This window comes from Antedon mediterranea, chromosome 10, assembly GCF_964355755.1.
Source record: "Antedon mediterranea chromosome 10, ecAntMedi1.1, whole genome shotgun sequence".
Classification (NCBI taxonomy): Eukaryota; Metazoa; Echinodermata; class Crinoidea; order Comatulida; family Antedonidae; genus Antedon; species Antedon mediterranea.
The window spans coordinates 7,075,149-7,090,006 of NC_092679.1; the positions used below are offsets into that span (position 1 = coordinate 7,075,149).

The following is a 14,858-nucleotide window of genomic DNA, read 5'->3' on the forward strand; positions in this document are numbered from 1 at the left end:
TGATGATGAAACACATCCTCTTCACAAACAATTTGCTCTCATGAATTCTGGCATAAGACTACGTGCACTTAATACCAAAACAAAACGGTTTAGGTGCTCGTTTGTACCTAATGCTATACACTTATATAACTCCAGAGTACAAAGGTAAAATGTAACCGATAATTTTTATCTAATTTTAACAATTTTTAGCCTCTTAACTTTTTGTGTGTTTTTTTGTAAATTGTATTTTATATTTTTGTATTTTGCCAGTTTTCAAATCACATTTCTGTTTTTTAAATGGACAATAAAGTATATATGACTATGACTATGAGTTACAGTTCGAATAGAAATAATAATTTAGGAAATAATGAATCGATAATGTCGTTTAGGGTTTAGTTACCCGGGCAAGATGGAATTCATATACCCAAAGTTAGCGATACTTGCGTGTAAACATCAGTTCGCCAACATGTTCAACAAAAAGGCTAACATCAAAAGATCTTAATTACTTTGAAGAGTCAGAGGCGAAACAATACGACGGTAAACTAGGCCTATACCTAAAAAATATAGATTTAACATAGTATACGTATTACTAACCTTTGGTATTACTTCCATTTTGATCTGTGGTTGTTAAGTGTCTTGAGAAAAACAAAATGAGTCAATTATCGCCGAATTTCGATTTCATCTTGATCGGTGAGGAGGAGGTGTGTCTCAGTTATTGAGTTTATTGATCAAAAATGAGTTACTGGGTAAAACAAATACTATTGAGTTATTAAATTACATCACAATTGTAGGAACCATTCATTATAAATTGAATTATATAATTACCGGTGCCTCAGCCGATAAATGCATCGCGTGAAATTAGATCGTCGTATTGTATTGGCGGTGGCCATGGTGACACGACGTTAATACGAAAAGGTTTGAGAGAGGAGAGGAGTTTGACAGAAGTCAAGTACCGGATAATTAAGTTGATGATAAAAGTGATGATCACCGTGAATGTATCGTAGGCCTATTGGCGGTAGCCATGGTGACGAGACCGAAAATCTAGTTTCCACTAGAACGCAACGCAGCGACGTATTGACGTAAAGTGCTGTATTGCAAGTGGGAACCGACGACGCACAGTGCTGCAACCATCACCGGTTTGATTTCACGCAGGCGGGGGAAAACAGTTATTGGAAGGGCATTTGCTTACGTTGCGTAAGTTACGTTACGTTGCGTCGCTAGTGGAAACGCAAGCCTAAGAGACAATGATACTGTTTGAGAGAAGAGGAGGAAACAAAATGACAAATGACGATGAACTATCAGTCTTAATGATGGAGAAAATAATATTTAACTTTATCCTTTGCTATAAAATGATACTGATATTTCCTTCTGTTCCCACCGAAAAATGCAGATTAAACCAGAATAAAGATTTTCTTTTGACCAGAATTTAATTGTTGTTGGTTTGCCAAATGTTTTAGACATTGCCTGCGTAATTGTAGGCTTACTTCAGTAGTATAGCGTTAATTATCCCCCTCATGAAATACATACACAACAAGTGTTATTTAAGCACCCTTTCATAGAATGGTCGGGGCTTTTCAATTTTCCGAAAAGGTGTAACCAGGCATAAAATGGAATTCAGATTTACTATTGATCAATCTAACAATAAGACCATCACAATGTGAAACCAGTTTTACCTCACGTGAACAAGGACAAATAATATAAACGGGGTTTAGAAAGCAAAGTGATCGATAACATTTTCAACAAGCAGATACCATAGCTGTCATCTTTGGAAACAACGTTACAGGGCCTACTGTTTGCACAATTCAATCAATATACTCACGTGATTTTTATTGATCTCCAAATTGGACTCCGTGTAAGTACAGGGTTAACCTTATTATAGTATATTGTCTTATTTGTGTCACTATATCAAAGCATTATACATTATTGAGATTATGTCAAAAGTAGGCATATAACGGGTAAGTAATGGCGTAGATGTTTTGGTTGAGGATCCAGAAGAGGGTCGTACTAATTAGTAGGCCTAACCTAAATACTAACTCGGATTTGATGACAGGTCTCCAGCGTGACACTGGTTACATTCACTTTTGAAGGAATAATCACATGTGAAAATGAAGCGCACCATTTTCGCCACTGAGTTGTAGTTTTATATATTTAATCACATGTGATTCTACTAACCAGAGTATAACTAGTCGATCGATCCGTAACTGTTACTTATATTATATATATACTGGTATTATCTTTATGTAATAAAGTTCTACATTCAAAAATTTCTTTTCACTTTTGTTACTATTCTTAGGTAAGCTGCGATAAGAGCCCTCGATTACAATTGACCTTCAACCGTGCACGCATATGGACTATTATTATATTCATAATAACTTCACGGTCTCCAGGTATTACGACAGGAAGTTTTAAAATTGTTTCTAATTCTTGTTTGTCTGAATAAGCTTTTAGACTTTACAAGGGATAACATATTCAAAGTGACAATGGTAGCACAGCCTGAGAAGGCACGTTCGTCATTTAGACGATTGTCACTAAAAGGCTTGCAAAAGAATTCATCGTATTCTGTTTTGGATGATGCATCTAGGCTTCGCTCGGATACTGTAAGTTCCGCCGATGATGATAAGTCTGAAAAAAGTCCGGGTGTAGAATTGGTGATGACGAAAGACACGCAGAAAGTTATGGAACCGGAAGAACAGAAAATCAGAAAGCATAAACGAAAGTTTAGTTTATTAAAAGGTAAAAAAGATGCCGATGCCGAATATTTGGTTGTTGAAGATAATAATGACATCAATTTAGAAGACGGTAAACCAGACAAGAAGAAGCACAAGATGAAATTTAATATATTGAAGAATAAAAAGAAACGAACGCACGATTCAAGTTTAGTAATTGAAAATAATAAACATATGAATACAAATATGGAAAACAAAGAAAACAAGAAGAAAAAGAACAAGTATGAGAAAAACTGTTCCTTAACAAAAGAAGAGAAACGAAAAAAGAAAAAGAAAAAATCAAAGAGGATAAAAAAGGTAAGATATGTTGATTGTTTTTATGAAATTTCTATAAAATGCTCAACATGTGCAATAAAATTTATCGTAATTAGATGAATTCAGTGTATATATCGGGGTATATATATATGCAAAATACATGAATTAAACTATTAAAATATCTTGTGAAAAGTTTCATCTGGAATCAAGGGTGGGTGGGTGGGGGGAAGCTTAAGAATAAAACAGTAATTGACGAATTTAATGTAATATATATCAAAAAGAATCTTTAATAAATAACTGTATTTCACACCTTGTGCCAGTATACGAACTTGTACATGTACAACTGTAGCCTGTAGCAGTGTGTGTGTGTAGATATACCGTTCCATGGCTTGTGGCCAAGTGCAACTTGCTTCGGATTTTACTTTTCTTACTTTTTTACTTTTTTTCCCCTTTCATTTACAGGCTGGTCGTCGCGCTGCAAAGGCACTCGGTAACGGGTTTATACATCTAGGTACAGCATTCAGGTACATGTCACCTATTGCAGCAATGTCCGACATGAGTCCCAACTATTATGAATCAAACTATAATGGACAAAACACAAGTTACTTATAGACATTGTGACGCGTCTAAAATGACGTGTAATAACATGGCGTTTCAATGAAACATGTCATTTATTACTGACGTCAATGGAACTTATGCGCAATCAAACCAACCGTTATAATAACGTACATTTATTAATATACGCAGCGTTTATGGTTTCACACCGTAAATAACAGAACACTAACTGGGTGTGTACTTGAATATTGTATTTTAAACTTTCACTTACTTCTCGTGAACCAGTAGCCTTTGTGCATGACGATTTCGACAATGAAGGTCTTTATCTGATCTGAGTAGGGCCTACGTGGATATTGGGGCAAAGTTTTATATTAAAGAATGCATGATTGTACAAAATCGCAAAATTCGATGAATTTTGAAATCTATTATATATATCGAATACTCAGATTAAGCTATGATGCGTTACGATGCGTTACGACCAGTGTGCAAGTTCAATCAAACAATTTATCTTTTTTTTACTGTTGTGACGCATGTCTGTGAACAAAACGAATTTTATCGCTTAATTTTAATCTCCATTCATAATAATAGTATAATTTTTGGTTATTTTTGACAACGAATGGACATTTTTTAATACACTCTAATTCAATGACGTGTGTGTTAATAGCCGAATTTAATCATTTCAAGAATACAAGCATATTTTTTTGTGTAAACTATTTTATATGGATTGAACTATTGTTTACATTTGAACCCTCTCTTTATAATGCATAACAACCTCAACAATAAAATGTATTTGTTCAACACGGGAGGACATGTATAATTTTGGATTAACATGCTACACTCGAACTAAGCCAACATCGTGTTGCATTCGTGATTGTTGCCGAGTTTATTTACAAGAATATTCCATTTATGAGACAATCAATATGATACGTGTACCACATCAAACTTTGAATGAATTATATAACGTTAACTGAAGTCAATAATATTATGTATATACCGTATTGTTGATCAATATAATGCGTGTGTTTATAATAAAGAAAAAAGTATGTCCAATATCATAATGTAAATTCTAGTAACACTGCCACATGCATCACATGCTATAAGCCTTTAAACTTATCATGATTTAGAGCCACCTGTGATACATGTGACACTATACATAAGTTAAGAGGTTTTTGTGAAAAAATTAACAAGCCGTTTCGTATGGTGTAAATAAGTATCTACGTGCCTGTGTCAGTTAAACCCATCGGCACAACCCTATTCAGGGCTAACTCATTCAAGAGACACATAAGCGGACACTAAGTTGTCCGTTTAAAATGGATATGAAAGGATTTTAAAATTTAAAAAAAATTTCTGATCGATATACACGCTGAGCCAATAAAATGATATTGCTAGGAACACTTTCATATCAATTTTAAGGTGTTTAGGTTCTAATTGTATAGGCATATGTCCACCCGTGTCAACGACATATCGTTATATTTACTTTAAGTACGAAGTCTACCTTATTATCACAGAATTATAACCTTTGATGGCAATCGGGTAGGCCTACTGTACACCTGTCGATAACGAAAGAAATTCGACAATTAAGATCAATCGAACTTAAGCCACGAAGCCGATAAATATAATATGCTAATAGCTTGTACTTCAGTGAAATGTTAGGCAACCCAGTACAACGGTGTATATGAAATAAATCAATTTATTGATCTATCAGTAAACCCAACAACTAAGTTGAAACATGATGTATAAATTAAACATCCATGGTTAAAAATACAATAAATGGAGATTGAATCTACTATGCATGTTTGAATCTCACCATAGGGATATAGTATAAAAGGTATAATTATACATTATATCTGAGATGAGGTCTGATGATTTATAAAGCGTAGACAATCCCAGGTGGCGTACTCAAATGTATTGAAATTAACTTCTAACGTAAGGTTGTGTCGAGGGGACACTTAGCAACGCTCCATGACCAAATATAGAGAACAGGTGGGTTGTTGTGTTGATTATCGTTCGGTTCAATCGCTATGTATATTTGAATATTGTATTTTTTTTAGCATTTGTGACTTAAACTATCTCTTGGTCATTGTTTTACATAATATGGATAAATATATATATATATATAAATTTGCATATACCTGCAGGTTGCGCACTCTGCGGTATAAGTATCAAACCTTTGTTTTCGTGCTAACGATATTTATGTTGGTCGTCAAAGATGAAACCTTTCCTAATTTCTCTCGGTTAATTTGTTTAATTGTCGCTGTGCATAGCCTATCAGTGCTAATATACTATTGTGTACTGTTATTGACTTTATTTGATACCGGTAGGCCTACATGGTGTTTTATGCGGATACAACAAGAGTGTATACTAACAACACATTTCAAATACATCTTAGTATTTCATAATAAAAATACTGTACATTAAATGTTAAATTAATGTGCATATCATGCTTACGATACCAGCAAAAAGGTCCATGGATGAATTACTATATAGGGGAATATTCGCTATACCACATCTTCACATTTGGATCAGACAAAGTCATAACACTAACTTAATCTTTTGTCTTATCATCAATTAAACACGCAATGGGGTAATGTTGGAGATAATTTTACAGAACACTGACTACAGGGGTGGATTGCTATAAAACAGTCTTAACTGATGGTCTTAACTCCCCGATTAAAGCCGGCTTTATCAGATAGACGGTCTTATTAAAGCCACTCCTGATAGACCATTGCTATAAAACAGTCTTAAATAAGACCACGTAAAGTAACAAGTTGAGGGCGTACTTTGCACGTAGAATACCAAATAAGGTAATGTTCGTCACGCTTGTTCAATTCACAAATCATAACAGTACGTACATTTATACACGAGAAAATCTATTCTAGGCCTATATAAGATTAAAATCACCGTTATTATTTGATTTAACACTTAAAACTCGTTCAATTGGTTATCTTTGACGATAAATAATACGTAAAAGCAACAAAAAGAGAGGTTTAAGACTGTTTTAAGACTCCTTCGAGTAGGCTTTAATTTTAAAGACCGTTTACAGGTTAGACCGCGTTATAGCAATGGTCTATAATATAAGACTACTTGCTATGTCACGAATTATAGCCGGCTAAGCGCTAAGACCGGTTATAGACCGCTTATAGCAATCCGCCCCAGGTGTGTAGGCCATTGTCATTTTAACAAATCTGTATTTAATTGCTATTTATCTTCCGGACATAATAACAGTCAGTAACCATACAAAAAATAACATTTGGGTGAGAGCGTTTGTACGTTGTTATGATTGGTTCCCACTAGAGACGCAACACACGACGTAACGCATTGAATTGACCAATCACAAGCGATGCATTATTTGACCAATCACAAGCGATGGATTATTCGAAAATACGCTTATCATTGGTGAACTCGCTTGCGTTGCGTCTACGCATTTGCGTTGCGTCCTCAGTTGAAAATATGCTTATTAATACAATACACACATTGTTTTCTTATACAAATATGGTACACTGGAAAAGTTACAAACTACAGTTGAAAAATCGCCATGGGGACGGGTATTTTTCCTAGTGAATAATAACAATGTAACATAAAACAAACTCTTATGTACAATATTTTATTCCGAAACAAATAACAAGTGCCGAGAAAAAATCGTAATATTTTAATAAAAATACATCGATTATTCTGACTAAAGAATGAAACTAAAACAGTTTCTAAAATTGTACAACCTTTATATCGACTATCTACACTTTCCCCCATGATTAAATATAATACCCTTTTTAGACAATAATAACCTATACACAATTTGAATATACAGTATAGTATAAATCTCCTACATATTGCAAAAGAAACAATAAAGTAACAACGTAGTATAAAATAGCTCGAATTACATTATGTTATATAACGGAACACTCTCTCCTCCCCCTCCCCCCCCCCACCCCTGTACCAACTAAATCCTCGTGTGAGTAGCTTTCAATTTGCGACAAACTAGTTGCATTATGTTAATTTATTGTCCACATGCATAGACGTCATTAATGATCAATTTTTTCGGATTCTAGATCCAGACGTTGGTGTAGGTTTTTTCTCAACATTATTGAATGAAAACATTCAACTAAACTAACTGGTATTTGGAATTTCTTTAATGCAACTTAATTTCTTAACCCATAAAATTATATAATAAAAATTGATATTTCTGTTGTTGCAATACATTACAGTTATTAGTATGACTGTATCACAAACATTAATGTTGTAACTATCTTCCATTACATTGCTTATATGCAAGGGAATCTTTCAATTATGTTCACCGCCAGGGATCTGGTTTGAGAACCATTACAATGAATGCCCATCGATAATCCATGTTTTGTTTGTTTTATTCATTGTTAACAATTCCTTTTGCACATTTAACAAAAACTGGATTATACAATTTTTTTATTAATTGTAATATTTTTTACACTAAAGTATATTTTTGATCATCAAAAGCTTACAGCTTCTAAAACTTTACGGCCAACTCGAATGTTCGGGTTTGCCATGGGATCTAAGAACGGATCTTTGTCGGCGGACGCCCTGCCTACTTGTGTGAAGATAACGACTAAAGTAAAGAATGCGATGAGACCAATGATGAGGATTACGGCGTAGCGCTTCATAGAACCACCAGGATCGGTCGCAGATTTTTCACTAGTTCGACTTCTGTAAAGATACAAAATAGTATAAAATCAATTTAGTGCAGATTTCAAAGCATACAGTACATATGCATGCAACCTGCAGTTCATTATTTTGAACCCTGGTTGGAACAAGGATGAACCCTGGTTGGAACAAGGATGAACCCTGATTGGAATAAGGAGGTTTAGGTGATGGCATGGACTTCCGCTTTCTCTTTTTTCCATCAACATCATTGTTTTTCATGGCACATATTGTTTTTTACATTTTATAAATTCAAAACCGTTAACCAGTTATTTAACTTACTTGAACCATCTTGCAAACCAATGAAGGGCGCTTCTCCTCTTGTATTTATCAACATCATGATCATGAACAATGTCCACAACATCATCTCCTTTTGTGGCATCGTACATTTTACGACCAGCTTGAGCTGTAAGAAAAATAATAATTCAGAAAATTGGGAAATTCTTAGTTAAAATTTAGCTGGCTGGAAGGTCTGGACAGAAGCTTCTTCAGGTTGGGTGGAATAACTAGTTAGCATCTACAATTACACAATTATATCTGGTAATGTGTATGTAACGCTACAATGCTGGTTAAATCTGAAGATGAGATAGAGTATACTTACGGTTTACTATATTAGCAAGTTTATCCGTTCTTGTATGTGGTGTACCGGTGTCAACATTTATTACCGTGTGTGTTTGCGGACTACTGTACGACGACTGTGATGGTGCACCCTCTATAGGGAATGTGTTCCTTGGTTCTAGTGCTTGTCCACTTTGTTGGCTAAATGATTGGTCAGTACTGTCATGTGCTTTATCAAATGACCTGCTGCTGTCTTCAAACTAAAAAAAGAGTAAGATATATATGCAGAATTTATATATACATATAGTGTACTAAAATGTAAGCAAACAACACTCTATTAATATGTCTGATATACACTACAACAATAACTTACAGCAGGTAGGCCTAGACCAGCTCTTGCCCAATTTGATTTTGTTAAGAATCCTTTTAAAGCCTCTATTACGGGTGATACCATATTGCTTCTAGGGAAGATACATTCATTACATGTCGGGCAAGTATACCCTGCTGGTGCTGTATTCGTTGGAAGCTCTTTGGCAAAATCATCCAAGCAAGACCAGTGGAATACATCTGAAGCAAGAAGAAATTGTATAGTAAAAGTCAGAACTGCAAATTTGATATTTGTGTCATTAGTAGATTAGAACCTGCTTAAATATTTGATTTTATATAACACCTATATAAATTCCTGTCATTTGATTGGACGAATGTGGGTCACATGGCGTGCAATAGTACGCACTATTCAACGATCGTTAAATAGTACTTTTTGAAACATTTTTGTGTACGAAAAAAAAACGTCTAGATGTTATATAAAACAAATAATGAATGTTTTGTATTCGTGTAATGGTACAAATAATGGCACTTGGTGAATGATGAAAGGTTATATCAACTCGGCTTTGCCTTGTTGATATAACCTTTCATCATTCACCTCGTGCCATTATTTGTACCATTGCACTCATAAACATTCATTATTTGTATAATATTACATAGCCTATGTAAATACGCTAACGTGATTGGTTGAAACTGCATCACATGACTACCGCTGCGAGGATCGTAAATCGTATATATCCTCGAGTACGATGATATTGACTGTGTAATTTTCGTGTGCCAACACTCGCGTTGCCGATAAATAAACAAAAGTCATCTACTCGATCTTGAACTTGGGTGGAATTGTCACTCCATCGCAAGACAACGCTTCAACCGCTGCGCCACGGAAGTTGCTTGAAGAAATTAATCATCTAAACTATTTAAACTATGCATACATAGCGCCCTCATTTGTTATAAGTCCACCCTAAATGTGATGAAACACCGTTTGTGATTGGTCAATACTCACGGTAGTAACCTAGTAACTAGTACGCGCTGAACATCCGGTGATTCGGCTCCTCGAAGATCGAGAAGAAGACGAATTGTTTATTCGGCCTACCTGATTATATTATTATTATTTTTAATAGGCTTATTGATGGAAATTCTTCTGTTAATTTAAACGACCTAGGCCTAAGTGAATATTTTATTGCCAAGGAATCATTAATTAGTAATTATCTGTATATTATTCTTCGCAAGGTAAGGTGTCTAGGCAGGCTTGTTTAAATACAATACAAATACTATATAGGAGGCCTAGCCTAGCTTCACCCAACCCAGCAGACTTGTTCTTGGCTATATAATATAACAGATATTGCCTTTTATATCGGTTAAATATAAGATTTGACATCCCCTCGGGAATGATATTAAGTTCTCGGGGAATATATTTCCCTCAGCTGGCGCTTCGGGAAATATATATTCCCTCGAACTTAATATCATTCCCTCGGGGATGTCAAATCTTATATTTAACCTCTAAGCAGTCAATATCTGTATAATATACACTACTCGTAGAAGGTGATTGTATTAAACTAAAAAGAAAGTGCAATATTTCTGGTTTAGATTACTAAGAAAAGTACTGCTTTCGACCACCAACTTACCATGACATGTTAGCCTTACAACATCTCCACTAGCAAGTGTCAGCCCACATAAAGTACAGTTTGTGTCATAGTCACTATCTTGAAGCCAATGAAGATAGGATTTAACAATGCACTAAAAACAAGATAGATAGATATATAATATATGGCATCTTTAATTTTTAATTACTGTATTCTATTCATTATAATAAAAATAAAATATATTTTTTTGCTGAATAATAAAAAATAATTAAACAATATTTAAAAATGTATTTCTGTAATATGTGAGTGACCAAAAAGTAAAAAATAGTAGATTAACCGCAACAATCATATAAATGTGTTTCTAACGCTAGGCCTAGTACCTAGGCCTATCTCCATCTCACTTCACCATACTTACCCTGGGATGATTCGCCACCAAGCAGTGTTCGCATACGTTGACGCGGTGCTCAAAACAGAACAAGTTTGTTACCTTCCGTTTCGGACACTTACAAAGCCCCATTTTAAAATATTTTGTTAGCTTTATAAATTTTAAACAATGATTTTACCGACGTCCTAAACTCGTAATATGGTCAAATATCATAACCACTATAAAACATATTTAATTTGTTGTCATCATTTTCGTTTCTTAAAAAAGTCTGCCACGTAATTTGGATTGAGTACGCAGGGTCAATGAGTTTGTAATTGGTAAGAAGAGTTGTATGTGAGATAGAGTGAGTCACCTAAATTTAATGCATTTTATAGAAATAAAACACAATAATATACCTCTATTATATACATTTCAATATAATTATTTTAAAAAGTATTTTATATTTGAAAATTAAGGACAAATTAGTCGCAAAAACCTTAGTTATACTTAACAAACCTAAACCGACTCATTTTGATAACCACTGTAATACGCTATTAAGTCGGATTTTGAACAATCACAAACGATGAACAATTACCAGGAGTTTACTTCCGGGTTGTTCTTTGGTAAACTATTTCTTGTCTCTGCCATCATCACTTGTGTGTTGTCTGAAGTAAAACAATTTTTAAATTGTCTCTAAACCCCTATTAAAAAACGTTCCTTTTTTCTACATATTGTTGTTATACCAAGGTATGTATTTTTGTTAATGAAATTATGCTCTATGTAAATTTGATATTTGAAACGGGAAGCAACAGTTCCTAATCATAACTTGTGGTTGCTAGGCCAGATGACATTCTTTTTCGCGAGAATATTAATGCCTGTGTGCCTTGTTTATTCCGTGGAAATGTTACGTCACAACAAGACATTTGGCCTAGCCAGATTTTTTACTGGAAAACTTGTTTTTAAACTATTTTTATTATTAATAGGACTATATATATATATATATACACAAATCAGGCAAAGAACAGTAATTCTAAACCACCCGGTGATATACTGAAATTTAATTAATTAATTTGAAACGATAAAGATGAGGAAATCTGTGAGAATGAGAAAAAGTCGCCCCAATCGAGACTCGAAATCGGACCGTCTGCTTGATATGCAGTTGTCCTAACCATTAGACCACTGGGGCTTTCATGGTATTGTTCAAACTCGATTGGATAGCGACTCTTTAACATTGTCGGCGTGGTACGGCGGAACAGCACTAGGCTAGTCCTCAATTGTACGCACGCGCAACAGAGATCAAAATGATACGCCCTCATCTATATATATACCCACAGCATTGTCATTTTTTTCAGTAATTTGCCTTTGGATTTATATATATACATATATAATTAATTAATTTTATACGATAAAGATGAGGAAATCTGTGAGAATGAGAAAAAGTCGCCCCAACCAAGACTCGAACTCGGACCGCCTGCTTGATATGCAGATGTCCTAACCATTAGACCACTGGGGCTTTCATGGTATTGTTCGAACTCGATTGGATAGCGACTCTTTAACATTCTCGGCGAGGTACGGTGGAACAGCACTAGTCCTCAGTTGTACGCACGCGCAACAGAGATCAAATTGATACGCCCTCATCTTTCAGTATTTTTATTCAAGAGGCGGGATCTCCGAAATAATAACCTGTCTGTCTAAAAAAAGATTGTCTTTTTATTACAATTAATCATTTAATTTAAATAATTTAATTATCAAAAATAACCTAGGCCCCTACTTGTTTTGTTTTATTATGCTGAATTGGTAATAAATTTATTATATCAATAATGTAGCTAGTTTAGTTGCATTTTAGATAAGGCTATCAGCATGGTTAACTACAGTATGCATGTAATTAAAAATTGTCTATATAGGCCTAGGCCTATATAGGCCTAGGCCTATATAGGCCTAGGCCTATATAGGCCGGCATTGTCAAGCATTCGTGTAGTTGAGTTTCTATCGGCCCACCCAGACCATCGACTTCCATCCATGGTCCAACTGTCAAAACATATATTTTTATTTTAGTGCATGTATTACAGTTCAGATATGTGTCTAATAATATTAATAAATAATAATTATCAAGTGAAATCCTTATTTAAAATGTTAATTGTATTCCTTTATGAAAAACAAGTATGGTGGGCATTGGCAAAAAAATAAATAAATATTCTGTCCTTTAATGTAAAGTAAGGTATAACATTGTGAATCCTCAAAAACGGAAGAAATATTTGAGATAATGAAACCTTAGAAACATTTTTATCCTAACTTCCTTTCACACTGTGTGCTGCAAACTTTAACTACTACTGCATTTAATTTATTGTAATAATATTTGTTACGTAGTTTTCGTTTATTAAATTGTTATAATTTAGCATGAAAAGTTGAAATGCATCATGTTTATGTTAACTTTTTTGTTTGTTTTGTGTTCCTTTTTTTAATCGTTGCTTGCACGATTGCTGTTTTGCATGAAGAACCTGCATCTTACAAAATTCTACTGAGCATGTGCAAAACCTGTACACAGAAATGAGGTATAGTTGTATTCTTTTTTCTTTAAATTCACTAATAGTATAATTTTTTTATTTCAACCCTAAGTAGTAGTCTCTTGACACGCCTTAAAATTTAAAAGTAAAATGAAATGTGATCTTTTTAAGTGAAAACATATTTCTTAACACATTTGTTGTTTATTTTTACTGTCATGTTTTTATAATTTTTTCTGTCATGTTTTTATAATTTTTTCATTATTAACTTTTTTTTATTAATTGAAAGAATAAAATGTTTTTTTGAATTGACACCATTATTTAATTTTAACTGGCCCTGCTGCCTAGCAACGCTGCTTGGAAATGCTGCCTGACCCTTCTGCCTGGCCATGCTGCCTGGCCACGCTGCCTGACCATGCTGCCTGACCACGCTGCCTGGCCCTGCTGCCTGACCACGCTGCCTGGCCACGCTGCCTGGCCCTACTGCCTGACCACTCTGTCTGGCCACTACAGTTTACAGATCAATTTTCTTGGAATTTTTGTTAAGATCTTAGATTTTTTAAATTTCTTCAAAATTTGTTTTAATTACTGCAGTATGGTTTATTGATAATTTACTAGTATGATAATCCTGTACCAATAAAACCTGCAAGATAGTTAAACATTTTTTAATTTAATTTAATTTCCTTCTAATTTTCACAATGTCTCCAGATTCTATTGTTAAATTTATGTTGAAAATAAATGGACATCACTAAGAATGCTCTATGAATACTAATAGTGTATCATTGTGTAAATATGTACCCTAGTGTGCAATACAAAATACAAAAGAATGACCCTTAACCTGCTATAGCACCCTCTAGAGGCAGGTATCAGCTACTCGGTTTGATTTATTGTCTAACTACAACTCATAAATGACATTAAGTGAAGACTTACTTCCTAGACAAGGTTCTTAATGATGTGTTTGTCTTTTTATCAATTTACCAATTCTTTGGTAATTTTTTTATTGTTTTGTTGTCCCTTTCATCCATACAATGTTATAGATTTAGTCATTTAAAAATGGGTTATGTTTTTTCCTAACGGACTCAAAAAATAGATTAGTTAAGTTTGAGTTATTTATACATTGCACAATAACATTACAGGGATTCTGATTCTTTAAAAAAATCAAATTGATTGATAATTTTTTTTAATTTACCCTAAAAGAACTGACTCTACTATAAAGGTATATACAGTATCACAATTTATACTTTTCTCATTTCTTTTTTTAAATATTTTTTTTAAATAAATGAAAATACATAAAATCAGCTATTATTTTACAGTGGATAGGGTTACAACAGCGTAACAATATGTT

At 34.0% G+C, this 14,858-nt stretch overlaps 3 protein-coding genes across 6 annotated transcripts in view; 2 read left to right on the top strand and 1 right to left on the bottom strand.

The window, feature by feature from the left end:
- Positions 1–1,701: 1,701 nt before the first annotated feature.
- LOC140060134 (uncharacterized) lies at positions 1,702–4,565 on the top strand. Of its 2 annotated transcripts, none has more exons than XM_072106212.1 (3): positions 1,702–1,831; positions 2,273–3,002; positions 3,423–4,565. In XM_072106212.1, the coding sequence occupies exons 2-3, from the start codon at positions 2,460–2,462 to the stop codon at positions 3,570–3,572; spliced, it is 693 nt and encodes a 230-aa protein (XP_071962313.1). In that variant the 5' UTR covers positions 1,702–1,831; positions 2,273–2,459; the 3' UTR covers positions 3,573–4,565. The 2 variants fall into 2 exon arrangements, with proteins under 2 accessions (XP_071962313.1, XP_071962314.1); XM_072106213.1 differs by having other exon boundaries at positions 1,820–1,934.
- A 2,540-nt stretch (positions 4,566–7,105) lies between these two features.
- Positions 7,106–11,300, bottom strand: LOC140060289 (zinc finger protein-like 1 homolog). The gene is made up of 6 exons (XM_072106436.1): positions 11,064–11,300; positions 10,691–10,802; positions 9,115–9,308; positions 8,785–9,001; positions 8,466–8,589; positions 7,106–8,189 (listed from the first exon to the last, which is right to left on the bottom strand). Exons 1-6 carry the CDS (start codon positions 11,163–11,165, stop codon positions 7,976–7,978), a joined length of 963 nt encoding a protein of 320 aa, XP_071962537.1. The 5' UTR covers positions 11,166–11,300; the 3' UTR covers positions 7,106–7,975.
- Positions 11,301–11,664: 364 nt separating this feature from the next.
- The window catches only part of LOC140061364 (HEAT repeat-containing protein 5B-like), a 39,620-nt gene continuing 36,426 nt past the window's right edge, over positions 11,665–14,858 (top strand). For 2 of the 3 annotated variants that reach the window (XM_072107879.1, XM_072107882.1), the window contains exons 1-2: positions 11,665–11,759; positions 13,508–13,564. The gene's annotated coding sequence lies outside the window, so the exon portion shown is untranslated. The remainder of the gene's footprint in view (positions 11,760–13,507; positions 13,565–14,858) is intronic. The other variant, XM_072107880.1, reaches the window with a different exon arrangement.